Below are 27999 nucleotides of genomic sequence, written 5' to 3'. Positions count from 1 at the left end.
TACCATCCATCTTCATCCTTCTATTCATCTTTCTGATGCATTGCAAAGTAGGTTGCAGACATTAGTATCTGTCACTCCTGAACACATCAGCATGCATATCATCAGCTAGAGTTCAATATTTGTCTACAGCTCTTTCCTCTCTTTGAGATTAAACTTACATACAGTGAAATGCACACATTTTAAGTCATTCATTATGTTTTGACAAATGCACTCACCTATCTAATCCAAATCTCTATCAATGTTTAGAACATTATAATAATTCTAGAAATTTCCTTCCGGTCCCTCTCCAGTCAATCCCTACCCCCCACACCAGCTATAACTACTGTTCTCATTTTTTTTTTACCATAGATCAATTTTTCCCATTATAAAACTATTAAAATAAAATCATGCATTTTATACTTTTTTGTGTAAAGCTTCCTTTACTCAGCATGGTATTTTGAGATTGATTCACATTTTTTGGAGTGCCAGAAGTTCATTCTTTTTATTGCTGAGTAGTATTCAATTATATGGATATACCACAGTTGGTCCATTCTCCTCTTGAAAACACCTCAGATGTTGCCAGTATTCAGCTACCAGGAATAAAGCAGATATGAATACACTTGCACAAGTTTTTGGTGGACATATGCATTTGTTTCCCTTAGATAAATACTTAGCAATACAATTTCTTTCTTTCTTTCTTTCTTTCTTTCTTTCTTTTTTTGTTTGATGGAGTCTCACTCTATCACCCAGACTGGATTGCATTGGTGCGCTCTCGGCTCACTGCAACCTCTGCCACCTGGGTTCAAGCAATTCTTCTGCCTAAGCCTCCCAAGTAACTGGGATTACAAGTGCCTGCCACCGTGCCCAGCTAATTTTTGCATCTTTAGTAGAGACAGGGTTTCACTATCTTGGCCAAGCTGGTCTTGAACTTCTGACCTCGTGATCCACCTGTTTCAGCCTCCCAAAGCGCTGGGATAACAGGTGTGAGCCACCACACCCAGCCCTCTTTTTTTTTTTTTTTTTTTTTTTGAGATGGAGTCTCACTCTGTTGCCCAGGCTGGAGTGCAGTGGCACAATCTCAGCTCACTGCATCCTCCACCTCCAGGGTTCAAGAGATTTTGCTGCCTCAGCCTCCCAAGTAGCTAGGACTACAGACATGCACCACTATTGCCAGCTAATTTTTGTATTTTTAGTAGAGATGGGGCTTTGCCATGCTAGCCAGGCTGGTCTTGAACTCTTAACCTCAGGTGGTCTGCCTGCCTCAGCCTCCCAAAGTGCTCGGATTATGATTGCAGGTATGAGCCACCATGCCTGGCCGCAATTTCTGAGTCATCAGATAGACATGTGTTTAATTTTATAAGAACCTGCCAGAATTTTTTCCAAAGTAATTGTGCCACTTTTCACGCCCAGCTTTTATAATTTTAATCAGTTTGGTGGCTAAAATTCATTCACATAACTTTTCATCTATTTTCTTCTCCCATAATTTAGAGAGGGAAAACTGATTCCTTCTATCTTTATTTTAATAATCATTACAACATTCATTGGACACTTACTATGTGCCAGATACTGTGCTCAGCAAACACCCCCATTATATGAGAGCTCCTTTATTATTATCCTTTCACAGAGGAAGCTACTGAGACTTAAATAATAACTTCATGAAAGCCACTTGTCAAGTCAGTGGTACCACCAGTCCCTGCCTGACTCCTCCAAAGTCTGTGGTCTTAGTGTCTCTGCTATACCCCAGTTTAAAGCTGGTGTAAGACAGAAAAGAATTCACATCTAGAGCTACTGTCCCTCCTCTTGTCTACATAACTAAGATCTTTTCCAATGAGACACACATGTTCTCTTTGTTTAGTATGTGGAATAACAGTAGTACATTTCAAGCGTAGTAGGAATCCACACAGCCAGAGATAACCCACCTAATTTGAGGGAGAAAAATTAATCTATGAGTTTAGTCAAAGTGGCAATGCTAGTAAAACCTAGGTGTTCTTTGCAAACTTCCCGAGTGCCCACGTAAAAAGCATCCAGTTCCAGGTGTCCTGCACCATTCATTCTGCCAGCCAATCAATAACTTCTTACTGAACTCCCTCAGGATGATGGGCCTGTGGTAGACATTGGATTCCAGGACAAGTTATGGAATCTAAGGTGCCACTCATTTATGTACTACTAAGCAGTAAATAGCACTGCTTTCTTGTCTTGGAATTTTTATTTTATACTTACTAAAACAATTGCTTTTATACTTAGAGAGAGGTGTCCAGTAATCTGTGCTCACCTGATCTTGATCCTGTCTCGCACCTTTGCATTGACATTATAATTTCAAGACACATCAAAGAACACTTAGATTTTGCGAGCATTGCCACTTTGACTAAACTCATGGTTTAATTTTCTTCCTCCATGAAATCACATGTCACTTGAAGTTAAGGAGCGTCTAGTCAAAGGTGAGCAGGAATTTTGCAATAAATTCATGTTTGATGCCTTACGGCAGAGTTGCACCAGGCGTGGATTGGTCCCACCTGCTTCTCTCTTTGCTTTAAAATTCTATTACCTATTCTGAGAGATGCGGCAAGTTCTTCTGCTTTCAGAGGTTTTAGTTGGGCTACAATAGGTCATCCTTTTGCCCGTATCTCAGGAATGAAACATACCACACCTTCCTTTACTTGTAGAGACTTCCTTTCTTAGGTACCTTAAAGAACTTGGTTTTGAAATACAGCATTGAAGTTGTTCTTCCAACAATGAATATCCGATTCACTGGTATCAAATGTATGTCCCGTTGCTCTGTTTCTGAGCCTTTCCTTCTACATAGGAACTTTTCAGTGCTGAACCATAGTGTATCATTTCTGAAGACTTCTTTCTCAATCCGTGGATTTGTTGTCTTTACCAAAAAATCTTTATGGAGACTTAAGATTACATCGGCCAGTTCAGGCCTGTGCCTGAGCTGTGAGGAAGCTGGCTACCTTCTGAACAACCTGATTTTTCTTCCAGACAGGATAGAATTTAGGATAATGCTACCTCCTTTTTTAAGTTTTAAATATCTTGTTAGAGACTTGATTCTCTCTAGTAGTAGCACTGAGAAGAAAGAATCCCCACTGCCAACAGTGTTAGGAATCTTAAATGTAAAAATAAAAAACATCCCAGTACTTTGGGAGGATGAGGTAGGCGGATCACGAGGTCAAGAGATGGAGATCATCTGGGACAATATAGTGAAACCCTGTCTCTACTAAAAACACAAAAATTAGCTGGGCATGGTGGCGTGCACTTGTAGTCCCAGCTACTCACAAGGCTGAGGCAGAAGAATTGCTTGAACCCGGGAGGCAGAGGTTGCAGTGAGCTAAGATCATGCCATTGCACTCCAGCCTGATGACAGAGCAAGACTCCATCTCAAAAAAATCAAAATCAAAATCAAATAAAAACAATTCATCTAAAAATGGAAAACTATGGGCAGGACGACTCACGCCCATAATCCCAGCACTTTGGGAGGGTGAAGCAGGCAAATCACGAGGTCAGGAGTTTGAGACCAGCCTAGCCAACATGGTGAAACCCTGTCTCTACTAAAAGTACAAAAATTAGCTGGGCATGATGGCAGGCGCCTGTAATACCAGCTACTTGGGAGGCTGAGGCAGGAGAATCACTTGAATCCAGAAAGTGGAGGTTGCAGTGAGCTGAGATCGCACCACTCTACTCTAGCCCTCCAGCCTGGGCAACAAGAGCAAAACTTCATCTGAAAAAAAAAAAAAAAAAAGAAAGAAAGCTATGGTAAGGAACACCCTGATTTCAGCAAGAATTAACATCAGGGCTTATTTCCTCCGTTTTCCAAAAGCGCTGAGTTACATGAGTTACATGGATTCCACTTTATTCGTAACCTAGAAGTCAGCATCGAAAGATAGTGTCTGTGACCAAAAATGTTTAAACATCAGATCCATGTCCCAATGCCCTGCTTATCCTATTAAGTCACACTCTTTTTCAATTTGTACTTCAATTCTCTGCATTCATTTCTATTAACTCATTCAATCAAAATAAACTGAGTTATTTGCATAGGGACTCCGAAATAATGACAGCTCAAAAGCAAATCATTTCTCCTCTTTTTAGTTCCTTTGTCATCTTTATCAACTTACATGAGAATGCAGAGGTCTAAAAGAAAAAAAAATAAAGAAAGAAAGTGTAACATTTTTTAAAAATGTGATTATCCTAAAGCATTTGCTTCAGCCAGGAAACCGGTCTTTTCAAAATGGATTTTCTCAAGTAACATATTTCTAGTTTCTCATTTGGTTCCTTTGATTTTCTGCTTATGATATGGTGCTGATGTGGGCAACTACTCGAAAAAGTTATATGCAAGAGGATGATCATCGAATTATGTAAAAATATTTCCTGGGCAATTAATTTAGAGAAATAACTTCTGACATTCTATTGAATTTAATATGCTATCTTACATTTTAAATAGTGAGCAAATGGCTATATTAAGAAGTATGAATAGGAACATTTCCAAGAACTGTGAACTTTAAGTCTTGCCCTCACTGCTCTTTCTTTCTGAACCTCAGCCTACCCTTTTAAATACAGAACTTCTACTGACTTGAAAATAATGGAATCATATAATAGCTGAAGTGCTTTCAGAAGAACATCTGAAGCTAAAATAGATAAATGGGATTATATCAATCTACAAAACTTCTACACAGCAGAGGAAACAACAAAATGAAGACAAAACCTACATAATGAGAGAGAATATTTCATCAGTCAAGAGACTAATAGCCAGAATATATAAGGAAAGGTAACAACTGACTAAAAACAAATAATCTGATTTTAAAATGGGCAAAAAGCAGAAGTTCCAGACCATTAGGCCATTGTATTTGATGTATTATGCAAAATGATAAAGCGTCATATATCATGGAGTAGTGAGAATCTGTTGAGTAAAACAATAGCAAACCATATTTTCCTTTAAGTGTTGCTTTATCCTAAAAATCTTGAGTTTGTATACATCATTTTCAGATTTCTGCTAACACTGTAAACAAAAACCTACAAAGAGGGATGAATGATATTATTTGCATCAAATCTAATTTCTACAACGCACTTCACAATATTTGGATTTTAAAAGTGTTATAGAAAATAATTAAAACCATCAAAAAAGTGGAATTGATAACTGCATATCCCTTTTAGTTAGAAACAATTAATAGTGTTAAAGGATGACTTAGAATATCCCATTCTCATAGATTAGAAGAATTAACATTGTTAAAATATCCATACTACCCAAAGTTATCTCCAGTTCAATACAATCCCTATCAAAATACCAATGACATTCTTCACAGAAATAGCAAAAACAGTCCTAAAATTCATATGAAACCACAAAAGACCCTGAATAGCCAAAGCAATCCTGAGCAATAAGAATAAAACTGAAGTCATCATACTACCTGACTTCAAATATACTACAAACCCATAGTAAACAAAAAAGTATGATACTGACATAAAAATAGACACATAGACCAATAGAACAGAATAGACAACCTGAAAATAAATCCACACATTTACAGCCCACTCATTTTCCACAAAATGCCAAGAACATGTGCTGAAGAAAGGACAGTCTCTTTAATGAACAGTGCTGACAAACCACAGTAACCATATGCAGGAGAATGAAGCTAGATCCTTATCTCTCACCATACCCAAAAAAAAAAAAAAATCAAATCAAAATGTATTAAAGACCTAAATCTATCTCAGATAATGAAATTTAAAAACTACTGGAAAGCAGCATAAGGGAAATGCTTCAGGAAATTGATCAGAACAAAGACTTTTTGGATAAGATCTTAAAGGCACAGGCAACAAAAGCTAAAACAGACAAATGGGATTGTATCAATCTAAAAAACTTCTACACAGCAGAGGAAACAATCAACAAAATAAAGGCACAATCTATGGAATGAGAGAAAATATTTCATCAGACAAGAGACTAATAGCCAGAATACAAAAGCGATGACAACAACTAACTAAAAACAAATAATCTGATTTAAAAATGGGCAAAAGGCAGAAGTTCTAGACCAGCCTGGCCAACATGGCAAGACCCAACTCTACTAAAAACACAAAAAAATTAGCCAGGTATGGTGGTGCATGCCTGCAATCCCAGCTACTCAAGAGGCCAAGACATGATAATTCTTTGAACTCGGGAGGTGGAGGTTTCAGTGAGCTGAGATCATGCCACTGCACTGCAGCCTGGTGACAGACTGAGACACTGTCTCAAAAAAATAAAAAATAAAATAAAAACAAATAAATAATATGAAAATGGGCAAAATATCTGAATAAGCATTTCTCAAAAGAAGACATAAAAATTGCCAACAGATATATGAAAAAGTGCTCAACACCACTAATCACCAGAGAAATGCAAATTAAAACCACAATGAAATACCATCTCATTCAAGTTACAATGGCTTATCAAAAAGACAAAAAATAACAGATGCTTGTGAAGATGCAGAGAAAGAGGAAGTCTCACACACTGTTGGTGGGAATGTAAATTAGTACAGCCACTATAGGAAACTATGGAAGTTTCTCAAAAGACTAAAAACAGAACCACCATATCATCCAGCAATCTCACTGCTGGGTAGATATCTAAAAGAAAGCAAGTCAAAATATTGAAGAGATATCTGCACTCTCAAGTTTACCACAGCACTATTCGCAATAGCCAAGATATAAAATCAACCTAAGTGTCCAACGACAGATAAACAGATAAAGAAAACGTGCTATATATACACAATGGAATATTATTTGGCCATAAGAAGAATGAAATCTTATCATTTATAGTAGTATAGATGGAACTGAGGGTCATTATGTTAAGTGGAATAATCCAGGCACAGAAAGATAAATATTGCGTGTTCTCACTCATAAGTGGGAGCTGAAAAAAAAAAAGTACATCTCATGGAGAGAGAGAGAGTTGACTGGTGGTTACCAGAGGCTGGAGAGGGTATGAAAAGTGGGGCAATGAAGTGAGGTTGGTTAACAGGTACAAAAATACAGTTAGATAGAAGGAGTAATGTCTAGTATTTGATAATATAGTAGGGTGACTATAGTTAATAATAACATATTGTATAATTCAAAACAGCTAGAAGAGAAGAATTAAAATGCTCCCCACAAAAAGAAAAGATAAATGCTTGAGGTGATTGATATTCCAGTTACCCTGCTTTGATCATTACTTGTATACATGTATGCAAATATCACATGTATTCCCAAAATAGGCACAGATATTCTGTATCAGTAAAATAAAGACTTATAAGTAAAACTGCAGATTTAAGGCTTATAATTTCAGAAAGCTTTTTCATTCAGTTCAACATTGGTAAACTGCTCATTAAGGCCTGGCAGGTAAACTCGAGGCTTTATTTTTTTTCCACAGGGAGCTAAGAAGCTGCTTAAGAGAAAGTTATACCAAGGTTCTAAACACCATGCACTTCAGAAATAAAACTGAAATCTAACCTATGACAGGTCAAAGCAGAGGGACTTTAAAGGACCACTTGGATGAAATTATGCTTTCCTTCAATTCTGGGCCCAGAGTGAACTTTGGTCTTAGCCCTGCCTGTGTTAGTTTTCCACTACTGCTACAACAAATTACCACAATTTTAGTGGCTTTCTTTTCTATATATATTTTTGAGATTGGGTCTTTCTCTGTCACCCAGGCTGGAGTCACATTTTGGGCATCTTAAAGTTCTGGAAGTCAGAAGTCTCTGTAGATAAGATCAAGGTGTTAGCAGGGGCGTGTTGCTTCTGGGGTCTGTAGTGGAGAATCATCTCCCTTCCCTTTCTCAGCTTCTGAGACCACCAGCATTCCTTGGTGTCTCCCTTCAGCCTCTGCTTCTGTCATCACATCTTCTCTACTTCTCCTACCTCCTCTTTTACTTAGAGGAAACATAATTACATTTGGGACCACCTGGATAAGCTAAGACCATCTCCATGTTTTAAGATCCTTAATCACATGCCTCCCTCAGAGTCTTTTTTTGTGATGTAAAGCAACATGTGTTCATTGGTTCTGGGGATTAGACATGGACATCTCTGCATGGAGCAGTTGTTCTGTCCAAGCACATCTGAGGAGCACCCACTGGCTAGCAGCTGGGCAGTGAGCCAGGGGAGGAAGTCTCATTGGGCAACCTGTGCTCCAAGACCACATCAGGGCAAAGATGCCATGGACCACAAGTGGACAATGAGAGAGAAAGAGAGAGAGAGAGAGAGAGAGAGAGAGAGAGAGAGAGAGAGAGAGAGAAAGAGAGACTGATTCAGTTGCTGTGAGAGCAGACAAGCCTCAGAGGAGATAAGCCAAATACCACCATTTTCCAGGGACTAGGGAAGAAGGGAAGGAGCAACAAGCTAGATCTGTGCTCTTCATGTGGTACCTGAAGATCAAGGCTGGTCCATTGACTGTTACCGATGTATTAACCAGTATGGTGGGAATAGTACAGAAATCGAAAGTAAGCTTTGCTTTATTGTTATTGAGACAGGGTCTCACTCTGTCGCCCAGACTGTAGGGCAGTAGTGCGATCTCGGCTCACTCCAACCTCCACCTCCAGGGATCAAGTGATCCTCCCACCTCAGCCTCCTGAGTAGCTGGGACCACAGTCACAGGCCACTACACCTGGCTAATTTTTGTATTTTTAGTAAAGATGGGGTTTTCCCATGTTGGCCAGGTTGGTCTCAAATTCCTGAGCTCAAGTGATCTGTTTCCTTCGGCCTCTCAAAGTGCTGGAATTACAGGCATGAGCCACTGCCCGCAGCCCTTGAAAGTATGCTTTTAGAAAATTTTATAGCAGCTTGACAGTAATTTTATGTCTATTCAGTGTGATGATTTAAAATGTGGGCTTCTATTTTGTAAGACTTTTTTTCTTATTTTATCTTTGCAGTCATTCATTTTTACTGTGTGTTTTCAAAAGTATCAATCCACGGCAGAATGGAAATTAAAACAAAAACAAAAAACCTTGGTTCTTTACCACAGATGGTTTTTCAAGAAGCCCCAAGCTAGGAGAAAGTGTATCATTCACAAAAGGGAACGCTAGGTGATAAAGTCCCCCCCGAACATCCATGAGGATAAAATCATCGTTAAATACCTGCCAGGCAGAGAGTTCCACACTAACTCACTACACTATCAGTCTATGAATAACTTTCCTGGTGCCCTTCCCCACCTCCCACCCCGTGCTCCAAACCCAGAGCCTTGGCAAGCTGGGGAGGAGTCAGAGCGCTGGGCCTGGGAAGGGAGAAGCCTGCCAGTGAAAAGTGCAGCCTTCCCCACACCAGGGGAAGGGAGAGGCTCCACTTTAAATCAAATTTATTATTATAAGAGAATAGACATGCTAATTACTGAATTGAGAATGTACTCTATGGTTTCAAGTGAATACAGGACTTTTTTTCGTTGTATAACAGTGACCAGAAAATTCATGAGGTCTGCTGAAGTTTTCATCAAATAACAGGTCAAGAACAAATCGCATAGAATCATTTTAAAGGAACAGTTGAAGACCAGAATAGAAGTTACTTTCTGATTTTGTCCCACAAGTTACGATTGTTTAACCTAATAATTACATTACTCAGATACAGGGGAAGTTTTCATACAGAGCCACTCAAACTATGATTTATGGCAGGGTTTCTCAACCTTAGTACTATTGCCATATTGGGCTAGATAATTATTTGCTGTGAGGGGGCTGTCCTATGCATTGAAGGGACAATGACCTCTAGAACATCCATTCCAAGTTTATGGCAGCCAGAAGTGCCTTCAGACTGCCAAATGTCCACTGGGGGACTAAATTGCCCCTAGTCGAGAAACACTGATTTAAGGGAAGAGTGTCTCTTCTTCCTGCCTTTCCTGTACCCAGTAATTACCTCCCTATCAAACCCCAAAGCATCTGAAATTCCATCATTCAACACACTCTTTGCCCATTCCAGAAATACTGTTTTAAATTAAATATCCTCTGAGAAGTGCATTGAACTGTTATCATTGATAGGTTACTGTGAATGGGATCATCAAATTTCTCTTACAGATTGGCCCATTATTAACCTACCGGTTGTATGAAGCCAAGCTGATGAGGCACTAAGATTTGGGGGAAGCCAGTTGGTTTCTTCCATTTGTGAAACATCTCTTGAGACCATCTTCTCCCCAGCACCACCTCCACACCAGTTCTCTCATTCAGTGACCCCAACTCTCACCTATATAATGGCAATACATTTTACCATGTCTCCCTGCACTGGTTTCAGATCTCTCAAACTCATCCTCCACATTGTTCTTGGAATGATCTTTCTCATAGTCTTTAAAGAGATGAAAACATCCAAGCTCTTTAGCAAGACATGCACCCCAGCCTCCATCCACACTGCATTTTTCTATCCCCCAAGACTTTGCTGTTGCTCTGTTGCTCTTCCCTTTCCCATTCTCTTTCCTTCACAACCCATTTGTGTCCAGGAAAATTCCCACTCAATTTCCAGGCTCAACTCAGGCACTCAAGTTCTTGAAAATCCTTTTCTGATTCACTCAGCAATATTTCAGTGCTCTTTTTTCCATGCTCTCAGATAACCGTGAGTAGATGTTTAGTGCAGCACTTACCTCTTTATTTTCTTATTAGAATCACTAGACCATGAATTCATTGAAGGTAAAAGCCGTGGTCTGGTTATTTTCCTGGAGAAGTTCATGATGTGGTTACAGTGCACCATGATGAGAGAAAGCATCATTGTGTCATTCCTCTTTGTCTCATCCATCCACTCTCTGTCGTGCTTTCAACTCCCAAACCCTGCAGGCCTCCATTCAGTTCTAATTCATCCTATTATCTCCCACCTCCAACCTCCCCATATGGTCTTCTCTCCTGTTTGCTATGCTCTTCTTCTTTTCTTACCGTGAACACTGTCCCTGAAAACTCCGCTCATTTTCCACCTCTTAGATAAATGTCGCCCTTTCCAGAACTTTCCCTAAACTTCCAGACCAAGAGAGGTTCCTGTGTTTCACTCTTCCAAGGCATGCTGTGCTTTGTTTTCTACTATTCTGTGCTTATTACAATATAGCTAGTGTGACTCTCATACCATTACACTTGGGTGTAACAGATATGCTATTAATTTTCTAAATAAAATTCAATTTGATTTCTGAATTTCTCACTCGCTACTGTGGGAAAATAATCACAATCAGCCATGTTTTGGCAGGTCTGCTAGAGCACGGAATTCCAGAGGCTTCTGTAGTGCCTAGGACTTGGGGTAGGAGTCTCTAGTCTTCAGTCCACTGTGGTCACAGGTCCCTGCTGAGGTACTCATTGTTCAGTGTATGGTCTATTCAAAGACTGAAGGCTCTGGTGCTTCATGCCAAGCTTTAGGGCTCCATCAGGCTGAGTGTTATGACTGACACCCAGGGTTCTCTCTCAGGTTGCACCCTGCAGTCACTTTCCTCTCAGGCCCCAAGACTTCCCAGTGCCATTGTGATTGCAACTTTTGCTTGGAGCCTCTAAGCACCAATCTCACCCCTAATATTTGCAGAGTAAAATGGAAGCTTATATATCGTATGTCCAAAAATTTTCTTCTTTCTTTTATTTTCTTTCCTTGCCTCCCTCTCTCCTTGCCTCCCTCCCTTCCTTCCCCTTTTTCTTTCTGGCAGGGACTCCATCATAGCTCACTGCAGCTTCCACCTTGTGGGTTCAAGCAGTCCTCCTGCCTCAGCCACTTCAGTAGCTGGGACTACAGGCATGAGCCACTGCACCCAGCCCCAAATATTTTCAAAGTTACAAAGTGAATGAATTGTCAAATAAAATGTGTTCTATTGTTCTATGCTGACAAATATACCTATGAAATTTCCTAGAAGTTTACATTCAAATTAAGAATTTTTAGATTCCTTGGAGTCCCATGCTAGAACATGGTGGCCTGGTAAGTATAAGTCCCTATTCCATACCCCTACTGCATCTCACCAAAGGGCCTCACATGCTTGTGTGTGGTTCTTTAGCCTGAAGAACCAGGCTACATCCACACCTCAGCAAATGGCCATCCTTTGGCCTCCCTTTGGTCCTAGGTGTGCTCAACTGGTGGCACAATAGGATGAACCTGAAGGTGGGTCTTGGATTGAGAGTTCTGGGCCCAAGGAGCCCAGAATGTATCCTAAAGAAGAGAGCTTAGGTTCTAAGTGGACATATGCCCTTGCCTGCACAGATGCTTTACCCTGGCAGAGCAGGTGCCCAAAGGAGAGCCAGGGGAAGCCCTGTAAAGCATGGGCCTAAAGTAGGGCCTGTCTTGCCTGTCTGACTGCAATCCTGAGACCACATCCTACAGCACAGCCAGACCAACTAATCAGTAAGCAACAAGAAGCATCAAAAAGTAAACTTTCTCTGGCTGGGTGCGGTGGCTCATGCCTGTAATCCCAACACTTTGAGAGGCCAAGGTGGGTAGATCACCTGAGGTCAGGAGTTTGAGACCAGCCTGGCCAACATGGTCAAACTCTGTCTCTACTAAAAATACAAAAATTAGCTGGCACCGGTGGTGTGTGTCTATAATCCCAGCTACCCAGAAGGCTGAGATGGGAGAATCACCTGAATTCAAGAGGCGGAGGTTGCAGTGAGCTGAGACAGTCCCATTGCACTCCAGCCTGGGTGACAAGAGTGAAACTCCATGTCAAAAAAAAAGAAAAAGTAAACTTTCTCCATATGATAAATCAATTGAGAGTTGACTATTAATGCTAATTTAATTGACACTTATATGTGTAACAAAGCTAAAGACCCATGACTATGTTGCTAAACCAATAAACAATTCACTGTTTTCCAAAGCTGTATAAAAATTATTAGCAGGTCTTATTGGAAGAAAGTATTCAATAACAAAATGATTGAAGAAATACATATTTTGAAGCAGACTTTTTTTCCTAGGAGCCTTTTGTTTTGTTTTTTGATAGCATCTCACTCTGTTGCCCAGGCTGGAGTGTGGAATGCAATGGCACCATCTTGCTTCACTTCAACCTCCGCCTCCCAGGTTCTAGCGATTCTCCTGCCTCAGCCTCCCGAGTACTGAGATTACAGGTGTGCACCACCATGCCCGGCTTTTTTTTTTTTTTTGCTTGTATTTTTAGTAAAAATGAGGCTTCACCATGTTGGCCAGGCTGGTCTCAAACTCCTGACCCAAGTGATCTGTCTGCCTCTGTCTTCCAAAGTGCTGGGATTACAGGTGTGAGCCACCACACCTGCCCAGGAGCCTTTAATATAAGAATGTGGCCTGTGAATCCTGAAATAGACAAAAAAAAGTAAGTTATATGTCCCAGACTCGTGTAGTGTGTGCTTATGTATGTGTGTGTGTATGCACACATGCCTGCACATGTATGTATATCTCTTAGCAGTAGAATTCTGAAAATGCTATCAATCAACTAAAAAAAAAAATCACTATATCAGAGTTCTTGAGTACACAGGATATAAAATACTTATGGCCAGTTAAAAGAACAAATGAATAAGTGGAAGGATATCAGGGAGCTTTCAAGGCTCCAGTTTGAAAAGCAAGCAGCTCAGACAGTAGAAACCACAGCAAGAAGAGCCCTGCCCTAGAGCTACTGTTACTGAGATAAATGAGTTACCAATCATCTCCATTTTCAACATCACAGTTAGATGATCACAAATAATAATTGAAAAAATAAGCAAAAAGAGCATGAGCCCCATTCAACAAAAAGAAAGAGAGAAAAAGATTTACAGGAACTATCTTAGAAGGAAATACAATAGAATTTTAGCAATGCTTTTCTGTGGGTAATGAAGTTACAGGGAACTTTTATTTTATTTATGTACATAAATTACTTCTGTAATTATAAAAACCAAATACCTTTCAAACTACTTTTGCCAAGTCTAAAAGAAAAATTGTTCTAATGCCAAAATTTTGAGACAAAGTCTATGTTCACAATATTCAAATCGTTCCTAATTTCATAAACTTTGATGAGTTGCTCTAATTATCATTTGATCTTTTAAATTTTATCATACTTGAGGATTTCTGGTGCAATAAACATTTTTAAAGTTCTCTCTTGACTTTTATATGGGTAAATAGGACTTCATAAAAGCAGAATTCCTGTAAATTATTGCCATTAGTGGTGTACCAAGTCCCTGCTGTCAGTGATTATTATAGCTGCCACTAGCTGGTGCTATTGGTAGAATCTTCTAACAAGGGACTCTCCACGGTGCTTGTATACAACTTCAGATGAGACTACTTCACAGATAATTTCACTTTTTCCAAACAAAATCAGCTCTTTATTAAAGTGGCGACATAAATATTAATAAGTTTATTCTTTATTAAAAAGAAAGCAGGATTAACAATAACAAAAACATCACAAAACTATCCTAAATAATACATTAAAAATAAAATAAAAGCAGCAATTATAATCTGTTATTATTAAATGGCAACAATTAAGAGACTACATACCAAGACCTTTGAGATGCAGTCAAAGCTGTGCCCAGAGGTAAAGTTATAGTCTTACGTGTCCTATTATTAAATAAGAAAAAATAAAAATAAATTAGCTAAGTCATCAATTAGTACAAAACATTCATAAAACAAAAAAATAAACTTATAAAAAATAAGGAATGGACTAAAGATGAAAAGTTATATTAATATTATATCAAATAGAAAAAATAGAATTGATGAAATACTCAAGTGTTGGTTCCTTAAAAAGACTGGCAAGTCTAATAAAAGAAAGGAAAAAAGTAACAAAAAAGACTAGAAATGAGAAAGAAGCCATAACCAGAGATACAGAGAAAAATATTTTTAATTATAATTATATATAGACAACAAATTTTAAAATTCTATGAAAATGCATGATTTTCTTTAAAAATACAATTCTTTAAATTGATACTCAAGAAGTGATAGTTAAAACTATAGGAAAAGTTTTTAAGTTTTCAGAGAATTGTCTTCGACTCATCCTCCCTTAAGGAGATTGAGTTCTGAACAGTGTTATGGTTGAGTTTCTCCAGACCCCAAAGAATAGCCAATTCATATATTATGTACCAATCTAGAGCATAGAACAAGATGGAAAATTCATTTTTTTGAAGCTGATAAAGGTAGAATTCAAAAATGTAAAACTACAACCCAATCTTATTCATAAATGTAAATGCAATAATCCAAATAAAATGTAAGAAATTAAGTTCAATATTGTTATACAAAAAAAGGAGGGGAACCACCATGATGAAACAGGATACATCTCATGCACAAATAATCCAATATTGAGAAACTATTAACATTATTTATTGTGATAGCAGGCCAGAAGATTAAAACCACATGATCATTTCTAGTTGCCTAGAGTATGGTTAATATAACTGAACAACTTTCAATAAAATGCTTAGTATATTTGAACCAGCAAACCACATCCTTAACCTGATAAAGACCTGTATTTCAGTCTAAGAGCTAATATTTAAAAGCTGGTAAAATTTAATGGCATACCTAACAATTCAGGAATAAGGGCAAAGTTATCACCATCACTTATTTAACACATAAGACATAAGTACTACAAAGGAAGAGAGAAAAATCATCATTAATTATATTTAAAATGACTGGCTACTTAGAAAAGAATCAACTAGGAGTATTAATGAAGGGTTTCAGAAAAGCTACCAACACAAAAATCAATAGCTAGACCCCAGAAGGAGCAATCAGTTATTAAAAATAATGGAAAAATGATCCCATTCAAATGCAATAAAATAAATGAAATGTCTAATAATGCAATTAATAAAAATATGCAAGACATACAAAATTACTAAAGAACATTTGGGAATTGTCTTCAGTAACCTTGACACACGACAAGTTCATAAATGAGAAATTTAATATTACAAAGTTGGCAATTCTCCCCAAATTAGTCTATACTGTTAAAGCAATTCTAAACAAAATTGCAATATAATTTCTTCTGGAATATGATCAAAACATAACTAAAGCTTACCTGGGAGGATACATGCACAAATATATCTAAAAATATTTTTTTTTAAAAAGTAACATTTACCCCATTAATTAAGATGCTAAATACACAGTAAAGCCAATGATAAAATGACAATAACTAAAAGAGCATGGTTCAGGAACAGAGAATACAAAAAAATTAAACAAACAATAAATTCAGAAACCACTACAAGTGTGTGTAAGAATTTAATATTTGATATATGTGGAATTTTTAAAACAGTAGAAAAGGAAGTTTTCAATAAATGATGATGTAACAACTAAATAAATATTTAGACCCTTAATCACACCTATATCAAAAATAAATTCCATTTGGAGTAAAAATTCAAATCTAAAAAATTAAAATAAAAAAGCAGAGATATTTATATAACATTGGGAAAGAGAAGACCTTTTTAAACATATCACCAAAAGCAGAAATCATGGAAGACAGATTTATCTAAATGAAAACTGCAGTATTTCTGTTTATCAAAAACATCATGGATTAAATTGATAGATACTTGACAAAGGACAAACTGTCTGCAGCATACAGAACAAACAAATAGTTAGTGGTTTTAATATATAAAGAGTTCTTACAAATCAATAAAAAGTGAACCCTCAACAGAAAAAATACCAAATATGTTCATTCATTCCTTCAACAGATATTTACTATGTACCTAATATGTGTCAAATATTGTGCTACAGGTGGAGAATACAATGTTGAAGAATCTAGACATCCAAACACGGTCTCTTCCTTTATACTTTCTAGTATGAGAAACAGACCTCCCCAAAAGGTAAATAAACAAGTAAATAACATTACAAGTTGAGATACAGGATTAGAGTGATGAAGAAAACAGAGGACTGATACAGCAAACGGGAAGAGAGAAAGGTAGGGTCTACTTTCAATAGAGTGCTCCGTGCAGGTCTTTCTCAATATGTTATATTTCATCAGTTATCTAAAGGATAGGGTTGTTGTGGGAGAGAGGGTGGCTGTGAAAAGCAGCTTAAATAGACAGAACATCATTTCCTAGGCCCCTGAGGTGCAGAAAATATCTTGGCATATTGGAGGAATCAGTGTGGCTGCATTCGAGTGGGCAGTAAAGAGAGGAGCATAGACTAGGGTAGAAGGATAGGTAAGGGTCAAATTGTGCAAGGCTATATGAGCCATGGTAAGGGGTTTCGATTTTACCCTAAAAGCAACAGTTTGCTTAATTCAATTTGTGAGAAAGGTTATTGCTGCCACTCTATCAAAAATGTATTGGAGTGGTTAAGAATGGTGGCAGAGAGACCGGGTAGGACAGGTGTCACAATATACCTATAGGAAAGAATAGACAACTCCATTTAAAAGTTTGGTTCTAAAGGAGAGCTGAGAAATGGCTCACAGATGGAGAAGATGTGAACGAGGAATGGTGTGGTTAAAATGAAATACACTGGAGCACATGTACAGGGAATAATCCATTGAGAGGAGACGGGATTGAGGATGCAGAAGAGAGAAAAGTGAAAACCTAAGGAGGAAGTCCTTGAAAAGGCAAAGGGGCTGGGATTTGGGGCATAAAAGGAGGGACTTGCCTGTGAAGTTCCCTATCACAGAAAGGAAGGTTACCAAGGTAGCTGGGTTGGAGGGACTTGTGGTGACAAGATGAGGAAATTCTGTTTTCTTCGGGAAATGTGAAGCAAACAGGGAGGAAAAGATCAGACCATTTTGAGGAGATGAAAAGGTATGAACAATAGTTTCAGATGTGAGGAACTGAGAAAAGGTAGGAGCAACAGCACCAACTTGAGGTCTGAGTTAATGGATTGAAAGTAAAAATTAGTTGGTTTAATTGTGTGTTTTTCTCAAACAAAATGTTCAGTTGTCCCAGAAAGGCCAATGGAAGGCAGATGGTAAGATTTATCCAGAATTGAGATTTTGTCAGGAAAGTAAATAGAAATTGAGGTTCAAGAGTGCTGAAAGCACTGTATTTCAAGGAGAATGATGATGATAATGGACCAGAGAATCTAGGCTAAGCAAGGATGAGAATGCAAGACAGGGGCTGATAAACAGTGGAAAAAATGAAGCAAACGAATTAGCTGTCAGTGAGCAAGAAATCTAGGCTAGGAAGATGGTGATTGGAGCATGGAATGCCGGATGATGTGCTAGTTCAGGTCCTTTTAGAAGCAGACACCAAGACAGGGTACAGTGTGCACGAGTTTTATTGAGGTAACTCCTGTGAAGGATAAAGGGGAAGAAGCAGGAGAGGGCAAGGGAAACTTCATGTCATAATACGGGTCTGACATCTGTGAAAGGAGAGGCGAACTGGGCCCAAGAGCCTCAGAGTGCATGCAGCACAGTTCTCAGAAAGTTTCAACCAGAGTGCTCAGGTGTTCCCAAGCCAAACTTGCTCATCACAGGAGTCCCGCATCTTCCATGAACGTGCCACCTCCAGCACCCCATGCTGTGCCCGATCACTGACTGGGAGTAGTGCTGGAGAAGCATGGCCTCAGTGCAAACCCAACAGTGAATGCTTTGGGAAGGCAGGGGGACCTGTCATCATCTCCACTCCCTGGAGCAGGAGATCTGAGAGGTCATGGTCACCACAGACAAGACTGTAGAGAAGACGCAGATTCTAATGATGACAAGGTCTGGAACTGCAGGAGCAAGGACTTAGTCTGAAGGGGAGAAATGATCACTGGAGATGAAGTTATAGGAAGGTGGGGACTAGATGTTGGAGTTCAAGGTCAACCACAGTTATGCCTAACACAACTTCAGGTTGTGTCAAGCACCCCACACTCACAGAGGATATGTACAATTATTAAAACAATCTTCTAGCAGATGGCAATATTTGGGGTTGTGGTTGTGGTGGTGGGGGGTCGGGGGCTGGGGAACTAGCTTGTCGATGCCAGGATTTGAGGTGAAGGTTCAAGTAGGAGCTAGTCTTTGAGGAACTAATTATGACAAAACTCACTATGAATAGGAAATCTATAAATTACAAACTGGAAAAAAAAAAAAAAAAAAAAAAAAAAAAAAGATGGTATTGTCCAGTGACAAGATTCTCAAAGAAGCCGGGATTTTGGCAGGCAGAGGACGTACTGCCCTGGAGCAGCCACGACTCGCACGGAGGCCGCCCCAGCCCGTCCCTAAGGCACGTGGTCCTCTAGAGGGCTTCGCGGGACTCAAAACAGGGCCGGTGAGAAGGGTTTGAGGCGAGGCAGAGGACTCAGGAGTCTGCGGATGACAGGACTGCCCGTGGAGACGGCCGCGGCGAGGCGCCTGAGGTACCGCGGTGCGAAGGGAGGGCGAGGTCCCGCCGGCGGCCAGGCGGCGGCGCTCACGGGGCCGCGGGCTTACCCAGGCCCCGGGATGCGAGCTGGCGCTCCCGGGCGGCGCCACCGCGGAGCTTGGCGCGGCAGCTGGCTGCAGCCTGACGCGTGGTGACGGCGCCCGCGGGCGGGCAGCGGCTCCCGGGGCCGGCCGGGCGCAGGGCGGCGGCGCTGCGGGGCGACGGCTTCGCGAGGCTTCGGCCCGCACGGGTGGCAGCGGTCCCCAGGAAGGAAAGACAAAGACACGAGGGTTAGAAACCAGGGAAAGCGCGCCGACGCCTCTCAGCCCCGCAAGAGCTGCAGACCCACGGGCAGTGCGGTGCCACTTTCGCCCAACAGGGTGCCACGAGAGAAAACTGCAGTGGTCAGAGGAAAACAGATCCAATTCAGCTCTCATGCAACAACTGGTTGGCAATTTAGGAAAATGTATCAGAACCCTTACATGGCTGAATACTGTTTGACCCAGAAAGTCTAGCTTGAGAATTTTCCCTTAAGGAATAACTATGAATACGTACAAATTTTTCATACAGGGTGTTCAGCGCAGTACCTATAATAGAAAAAAAAATCCCAGAAAAAAGGGCAATAAGAATGGAAATGTCCTATACCCAACAATAAGGTATTGGTTATAGTCTCTTTCTTACAGTGAATACTAAACTGCTATTAAAATAATGCTGTGAAATGATATCTAATGATATGGAAAAGAATTGATATATGCAATCAAAAAAATCAGTTTCATCTCCATTTGTACTATATGTGAGTGTATACTTACGTGTACATGTGTGTACAAATGACACATCACTTTTGTAATAATGGAGAGAAACACACCAAAACGTTAAGCAGTTATCTCCAGCTGATAAAGCTACAGGACACCCTTTTTTAACTTATGTTTCCCAAATTTCATACTATATGCATATTTTATAGTAAAAAATATATAATACAAGGAATTTTACTCCATTCTTACATACCCATTGTATATTTATCTCAATTCAAATTCATGAAAGTATTTATTTTCTATTGTGTAGCAAAGTGGTGGACATCAAAAGATTTTTTTAAATGAATAGATAGTCCACAAAAGTAGTTTATTTTCTTCAAAAGTTATGTGTATATTACAGTATTACGGAAGAGTTTATTACTTAAACATTTTGCAGTTAATCAAAGCCACTGTCTTTTGTGATGCTGTACCTTATTTAACTATAGTAATAATTTCCACTTCAGAAGAAAAATTCTGGGCTTTTGAGAAATGAGAAATGTAATTTGATTTGTAATTTCACTGACTTGGGAACACAAAGTTTCCTAAAAATAGAAAAATGTGGAACAAATGTTTTAGGTAATACCAATGTTTTACAGTAATTCAGTGAATTTCTCTTTAGTTTGAAATAATTCAATGGGATCAAAACTAAAATATGATGATGAACTAGAATCTAAGCTTAACATCCTGGTCTCCTAATCATAAATTAATTTAAAAATTTAAGTTAATACCTACAGAGTCTTGGTTTTGCTAAACCTTGTTCCAGGAATGTGCATAAAAGTGATAATTATAATAATTTAATACCGGAGAGGGGTTCCAGGCCTTTGTTATTAGATCTATAGAAGATCCATTATAAGTTTCAAATATATTTTAAGCTAAAGTGAGCTCAGAGTTGTCAGGCTAGTTTTATTTAATGATGAGCAAATCCAAGATTAGATGTTTATTGGAATGTTGCTTTGTTGCTTAAAAGCAACATGTGATGACATAAGTAATCATACCATCCTGTAAGTTTCCTTAACCCTGAAGGTACTGGATACAATTATTGTGTCTGGAAGCATAATTTTGGTTAAAAAAAAAAAATCAGAAAAACATAAAATGTCCAAAGAGAACAAATCCCCTTAAGGCCAAAAGTTTTTGTTAACCAACTGCTCCTGAATAAAATGAAGGTTGTAGGAGTTTTTATAAAACATTTTCTCTCAGAAAACTTATTATTCACCAAATGTTGTAACCAAACAGTGTTAAATACAGATAAGACAGAAGAGCATTTATTATTGGTGCTACAGTCCAGCTTTTGCTAACCAGTGATTTCAATTTAACTTGACATTTTTGGAGTGCCTATTATATCTTCTGCACTGTCCTCAGACAGTAAGAACAAAAAAGATAACGTTCCTACATTTGAGAAGCTCTATCTAGAAAATTACCTTCAGATTACTCAGATGCGGGGGCTAACCTGCATCCCTAAATCACTCACCACTGTCCTGCCAAAGCTTCACATCCCATATTCTACAGATGAGCTGATTTCCTGTCATTTCTTTGCTCAGATTTATCCAGAGTAACCCACTGTCTCCACAATAGCTAAATCAATAGTTCTTAGCCGTTCAGGGAAGTTAAAGACTAGTTACGGGGTTCTGACTAAAGATATGGACTTCCTCCTCCAGAAACATGCACAGAAATGCATACACCATATACTTTGTTTCACTGCACCAGAAACTGATTTCCTGAACATAAGCAATATTTATAAAGGATTATGCCTTCTTTCTCTTTTGAAAGAAAAATGGCTGTTTCCTGGGGGGAAAAATGTTTAGAAAATTCTGACTTCGCTAGTACATCTCAATGAGATTAGTTTAAATGAGTTGAAATTGTGCTTTGGCTTTTGACATGGCAATATATACTACTTCTTTGATAATCCATTACAACTTTTTCCCTATGGCAACAAGTGCTGAAATCCTTGACTAGCAAAAGTACGTATTTAATAGAACCAAAGCAAAACTTCATAGAATGAAATTTGCCAGATTAAGGTGGCCTGCATACTGGAACACCAAATTCCTCCAAGACTTTCAAGTTAGACTCAAGTTACATTCTTTCCTCCGCCTTCAAATTCAGTTAAGACTTCTGGAAACTCAGCAGATTTCTGTCTGGTTAGAGAAAAACATCACACCCTGTTCCTATTTCTTGGCAACACCTTTTGGAAAGGTGGCGACAGCTGCTGATATGGAAAGTAACGAGGCACAATGACGTGCAGCAATCCTTTCCTCATCAAGCAGGAAAACCATGCTGTGTTCCTGACATCACAGGTGCACCAGCTGCCCTCAGAGTGCAATTTTTCTTCTTCCACTTGAGTAAGATTATTCTGAAGATGCTGACAATCTTTCCAGTTTCCAAAAGGTGTTCTAAAATGGAGTTCTCCTTTGATGACATCAGCAAGCACATGAAAATGTGAAGCTGGATGCATTGAGAGGCATCAACAGTTTCATCTAGTTGCATGCTGAAGAGAAATACGCATAGCTGCCCATTTCTTCCAAGTCTGAAGTGAGTGGTGTCATCTGACAGAAGACCTCAATTTTCTTTCATGGGCCCCATTTAAGAACCTTTGAGTCAAACTATTTGATTCTGCATTTCCTTACACTACTGTTTCCAGCCTCTATAGTTTTGTTCTTGGCATTTCACCCATTGAAAAACGTTTTCTCCCTCCTCTCATCTATTCAAATTCTGTCCATCTCTCAAGACCCAGACCAAAGCCAATCTCTTTCATTAGGCTTTTCCTGATTACTGCAGCCTTGAATGATCTCTCTCTCTCTCTCTTCTGAACTCCGACAATGGTTCCTACCTTTGAACCCAGTTCTCAAAATGTGCTTCTGAGACCACCACCTTCAAAACTCCACCATATGTATTTTTACAAGCACCAGAAAGAGCTGTGGTAATTTCTCCAGTTTTCCTGAATCTTCTTTGCCACTCTTAAAAGAGTAATTCACCTCCCAGATGGATGGGAGAGCAGAAGACTGACAATGAATATTTTTTCTGGGGTAACCAACTGACTCATCTGAATCATTCCTTTCTGTACTCATTTTCACACAAAATGTTTTGTCAGTCGTGTATCTGTCAGGGTTGTAGTGTCATTGCTGACTGCTGAAATCCTACTTTTACCCATGGATTTTCCATCACAACCTCCCAGTGCCATAGCCATCCTGCTAAGGATTCAGATGCTGCTATCATTTTCAAAACAACTTTATACTCTATAAGAAAGAATTTAAAGAGCTTAAAATGAAACCAAGCACAATTAATGGAAAGGGCTACAACTGACATCATATACTCAAATAAGATATAAAATCAAATGTATTCTGGAACTGAGCAGTAACTTCATCTCTTCCAGCAGATTCACATTACACATGGGGGAAATATGGAGAACGGGGTATTTCAGAGCAAGAAACTGAAATTTAAAAGAATTAAAAATCTCAAAGTTAAAATAACAGCAAAAGCACACAGAGTCAAAGGCACTGTCCTAATTAGCTCATGGAGTCAATGTTACGGTTAAACGAAACGAAATTGAAGAATTAAATGAAAAGATTTAAAGGATCAAAATAACTCAAAATGTAAAAGATGGATCACACTCATCTATTAAAATGGCCCAAAAGACTGTCTTTGATATTACAAGTAACAGGGTGACTTGGACTCAAAACCGGTTATGCTTATTCATAGTAATAGTTATCATGTACTTACTGTATGCCAGGAATTGGGCTAAGTGTTTTACATACATTAATTAGCTCAACTGTAATAAATTTTAATTGAAAAAATGTATTAAAGGAGAAAGTCTGTAACACCTCTGTAAGAAATGAAGAAAGTAAAAGCTGGCTGTACATCTGTGGCCTGGTCTAGTAGAAAGGATGCTCTGAATATTGAACAATATCTGGTCTGAGGGGCAGTTGCATTCCTATGGGGAAGATGAGTGTGTTGCACTACCAAAGCTTGCTGACACTGGTTGCTGAGAGCTGATTCAATGCTCATCAAGCAACCTTCTGATTATAATTTATCTCTCTATGTAGATGCCTACTGGAAGAAAATGTACTGAACCATAAACATGAGAAACTATTGGGCCTGATACTTCCTATCACAAATTAAAGAACCGAATTGTGGTATTTATACGCTACTATCTATGAGGCTAAAGTGGTGCAGGCTTCTAGTACCTAGTTGCCTCACTGGATGAACCAATAATCAGGGTCAGCCTTAGAAAGCAGTGGCCACATCAAAGTTATCTGTGAGACCTGGCAGGGAGGCCAGCCTGCCCTCTGTCTTGCTGTTCACCTTCTTTAAACAGCAAAATCCCCGTGATTACACACACACACACACACACACACACACATGCACACATACACACACAAAAGAAATAACCATTTTAATTAGAAATGGAAATGATGGGAAAAGGAGGAACAAAATATAGTGTTTTTCCATGATCTAGAGCACTACCTTGTGAGCTTAGTTGTTACAGCAGAGAAGGCCAAAGGTGTTTCTTTTTTTCCCAATGGCACCAATAAGTACTTATTTTGATTATTAAAAGAATCAGTCACCTAAGCAAAAAGAAAAAGTTCAAGAACTTGGACATATAAACTTTTACCAAAGAATAAATGTAAAAACATTTCAGGTATCCACAAATACATGCAATATATCATTACTTAGGGATGTTGTTTCTTTTTGGGATCTTTTCTTGGCCAGTTTTTGTTTCCTGACATCATTTCCATAGGAGAGAAACTCAATAAATATAGCAGGATCCTAATATGACTCATCATAATTCTTGACAAGACTTTTAGTTCATTATCTCACATCAAGAATCCCAAAGTCAGAATGCAATTAGAACCCTGTATTCAGGGTTCAGGATAACGCACATAAAAGCTGCACTAAAGCTATGAACCTCAAGAATATGATCTTACTTGTTCAACTACTGAATTTTAACTATGATGATGGTGTTATGAAAATAGATTTTTAGTCTGATTAACTTTTTTTCCAATCAACAACAGTTGGAGAATAGTTAATACTATTTTCAAACAGAATTACATGGTAAATAATACATTGCAAAGGCCTGCCATCTTTAGGAAGAAAGCAGAATTACTGACTAATTATATAACATAAAGTTCAAATTTAAGTACTCAACCTCTATGAATATTATCACGGACACTTGGCATGGGACACATTTTTTAATGGATTTGTCTTTTGTCATACAATCTGGTCCATAAGATCTAAAATCAAACAGTTCTGACAGGCTCTATTTTTCTCTGAAAATTAAAGCAATAATTGCACTGATAAGTTGGCCAAAAAAACCCCAGAATGATCAAAATTAATGGTGTATTTTTATATAGATGATCATGAGTCATACCAAGATAAAAAGATATAGTTACTGTTTTGAGAAACAAATGAAAAACTATTTCTGTGATATGCATTTGAGGTTGGAGATTTTAAAATTTAGAAAATGAAACAAACATCTATGGTTTGATACTTACAACATCACTGCTTCTCACTAGTCTTGAGATAAACTGTACAAACTGTATACATTTTTACACAAGTCTGAAAGTAAGTGATTTCCCCGGAAACTTCATCTGCCAATTATTTCTTGAATAGAAAAGTAAATATACAATTAGCTGTTTTTGGTAAACAGCAATAACAGCTATTTATAAATTTCCCTTATTTTTTAACTTTCAACATTATTTATCACAAAATTAATCAGTGACCCTCTCTTCCTGAAAGAAATGTGAAATACTACATCATGTTGCATGAGAGGTACTCAACACATATACTAGAAATAATTTAATACTCTGTCCATTCATATTAACAACAAACAGTTGTCTAAATAATAGGCAGTATAGCAAAATGGAAGGCTCGTGCACCAAGGAACAAAAAATCCCAGGTTCTACAATTTCCAGACATATTGTTAAGTAAAAAAGCGCAAGGTGCAGAAAAGTATGTATAATATGCTACCATTTGTGTGAAGGACAATGTATATACTTCTATTGTTGTACATACATGAAATAGCTCTTAAAACTCCCAGAAACTGGTAACTTCTTCCCTCTGGGAAGATAATGGAAGAACTGAGAGATCAGGTGGGAAAAAACTTACCTTTCACAGTATACTTTTTTGTACTTTTAAAAAACATGTTATTACATATTAAAATAATATTTAAGAGATAGCTGGCTTCTATTCCTGACTACACATTTGACCTTGTGCAATCACTTACCTCAATTTTTTCCATTTTAAGATACTAAATCTCTAGATTCTCCATGTACGACTCAACAAAATTATGGCTCAATCAAAGGTATATACAAAATAACAGGTGTTAAATAAAGTAACTATAAGCCTTAATATGCAATGACTTACTCTTCTTTTTATTCTGTATCAAATGTGTGGTTAACCCACCTTTTTAACATATGCAAACTATTGCTTCTGAGATATACACTCTCAAAACATTTCAATTATTGAATAAATATTAAATGTAAATATAAAGAGGTAGAATTTTTGTGGTAGAGTTTCAAAATTGAACCTGAGATAGGAAAAAGCTGAAAATCACCCCTATGTCTCCAAAAAAATATTCTAAAAATCATCGATAATCTTTATAAACAGAAGATACTAAAAGAACCAGAGGTAACCAAGAGTAGAGCAATAGAAAGCTTAACCAGGAAAAGTAGGACATGAAGAAGGCACTACAAAAAAGGAATCAAAACCTTATTGAGACCTTATAGGACAGGGAGAATGTGGACAGGCCTAGTGACCCATTCTTTCATAATCCTACATGCTGCAGGGTAAAACTGCGAGCCTTGGGTCTCAAAGGGCTTAGGGTCTAATCTTGCAGAACAATGTAATTAATAATGCAATAATAACATAAAGGATGGAAGTGAAAAATAAATGGTAAGGAAATGTGAATTTATCAGAAGAGGACTCCATGACTTGGAACTATCAAGAACAGATTCATTGAAGAAATAGGACTTTGAAGTCTGTGTCATAAGCAAAGATTAAAATCGATCAGCAGCATGGATAAAATGAAGAAGTCAAGCTAGGAGAGTCAGTTCTAGTAGGATGGGAGCAGTAATCATAGATAAGAGGATGATGAATTAAGTTTTAGAAAGAGTTTGATTCTAAATAGTAACTTGGCTAAAAATATTAAAAATTATTTTTCAAATGTTCGGTTGCCAAATTTTCTGTATAGAATACTACATGGGAATGGTGACATGCTAGTAATACATCAAAACTGGCTGACTAGGCAAGATCAACACACATCTAAATCCAACTTTTTAATAGGCAGGGCCGTGAGGTATGAGAAAATCATACAGGATGTTTAGCAATCATCTTCCAGTATTTTCTTGCAGGTACCTAATATTATTTCCTAACACAACTTTCATGGTCAGGAATCAGCTCCACCCAAAAAAACGTAAACCAAGAAATCAAGAGGTGCCAGTTTTACTTTGCCATTGATTGAGTCTGTGAATTGGGCCTGGGTGATGAAATTCAGTTCTGTGGGTTTTACCATATGAAAAATGTCTAAACAAAATAAACCAAAAAACCCTCTGTCAGTGATCTAGTGATTTATAAAAAGGTGTGTTTGTGTATGTGTTTATTGGTAGCATACTGACAAACCTTGTAAGAAATTTCCAAAAATGTATTTCTTAAATGTTGGCATAGGGCAAGAAGGAATATAAACAAATATGAAGAAGGTTATAAAGCAAATGAAGTCCTCAATGCAGAAAGCATATATTCTAAAATTCTATTCTACTTTAAATTTTTGTTACAATCCTTCAAACACCCAAATACACATATCTTCATCAATAATCTCTTAGTGATTTACTGGGGTATGAATGAGAATATAGAAGCTTGCCAGGAAAACAAAAAATGATGTTTAAACAAATGTATTTAAAAAGAGACTCGAAACAGGTATTTAAAGTTTATGGTTAATATAATTGTGTGTTACAGCGGTGTGCCTTGTTGTTATTTGATGTGGATATTAGTCTGTAATGCTAATACCCATTATTGATTAATTTAAAGGATAAATAACAAGAAAAAGAAACCATTTGTAAAACATTAAAACAAAAAACTTTGAAAACGTGTGGGTTTTTTTTTTTTAACTATAGATCAGAAGAGAATAACAAAAAGTTGTTTTA

General features: G+C 38.1%; 1 protein-coding gene across 5 annotated transcripts in view; it reads right to left on the bottom strand.

Annotated features, from left to right (window-relative positions):
• Nucleotides 1-314: 314 nt before the first annotated feature.
• Nucleotides 315-27999, bottom strand: part of ZNF800 (zinc finger protein 800) — a 66534-nt gene continuing 38849 nt past the window's right edge. For 3 of the 5 annotated variants that reach the window (XM_039472973.2, XM_039472972.2, XM_074379106.1), the window contains one exon: nt 19052-19311. In XM_039472973.2, coding sequence (XP_039328907.1) covers nt 19125-19311 — 187 coding nt within the window. In that variant the 3' untranslated portion in view covers nt 19052-19124. Of the gene's footprint in view, nt 14389-19050; nt 19312-27999 lie in introns of those variants that run through there. The other 2 variants (XM_074379108.1, XM_074379107.1) reach the window with 2 other exon arrangements.

Source organism: Saimiri boliviensis, chromosome 10 (assembly GCF_048565385.1).
Source record: "Saimiri boliviensis isolate mSaiBol1 chromosome 10, mSaiBol1.pri, whole genome shotgun sequence".
Lineage (NCBI taxonomy): Eukaryota > Metazoa > Chordata > Mammalia > Primates > Cebidae > Saimiri > Saimiri boliviensis.
Note: the sequence above shows the minus strand (reverse complement) of the source record. Positions and strands in the feature narration are given on the sequence as shown.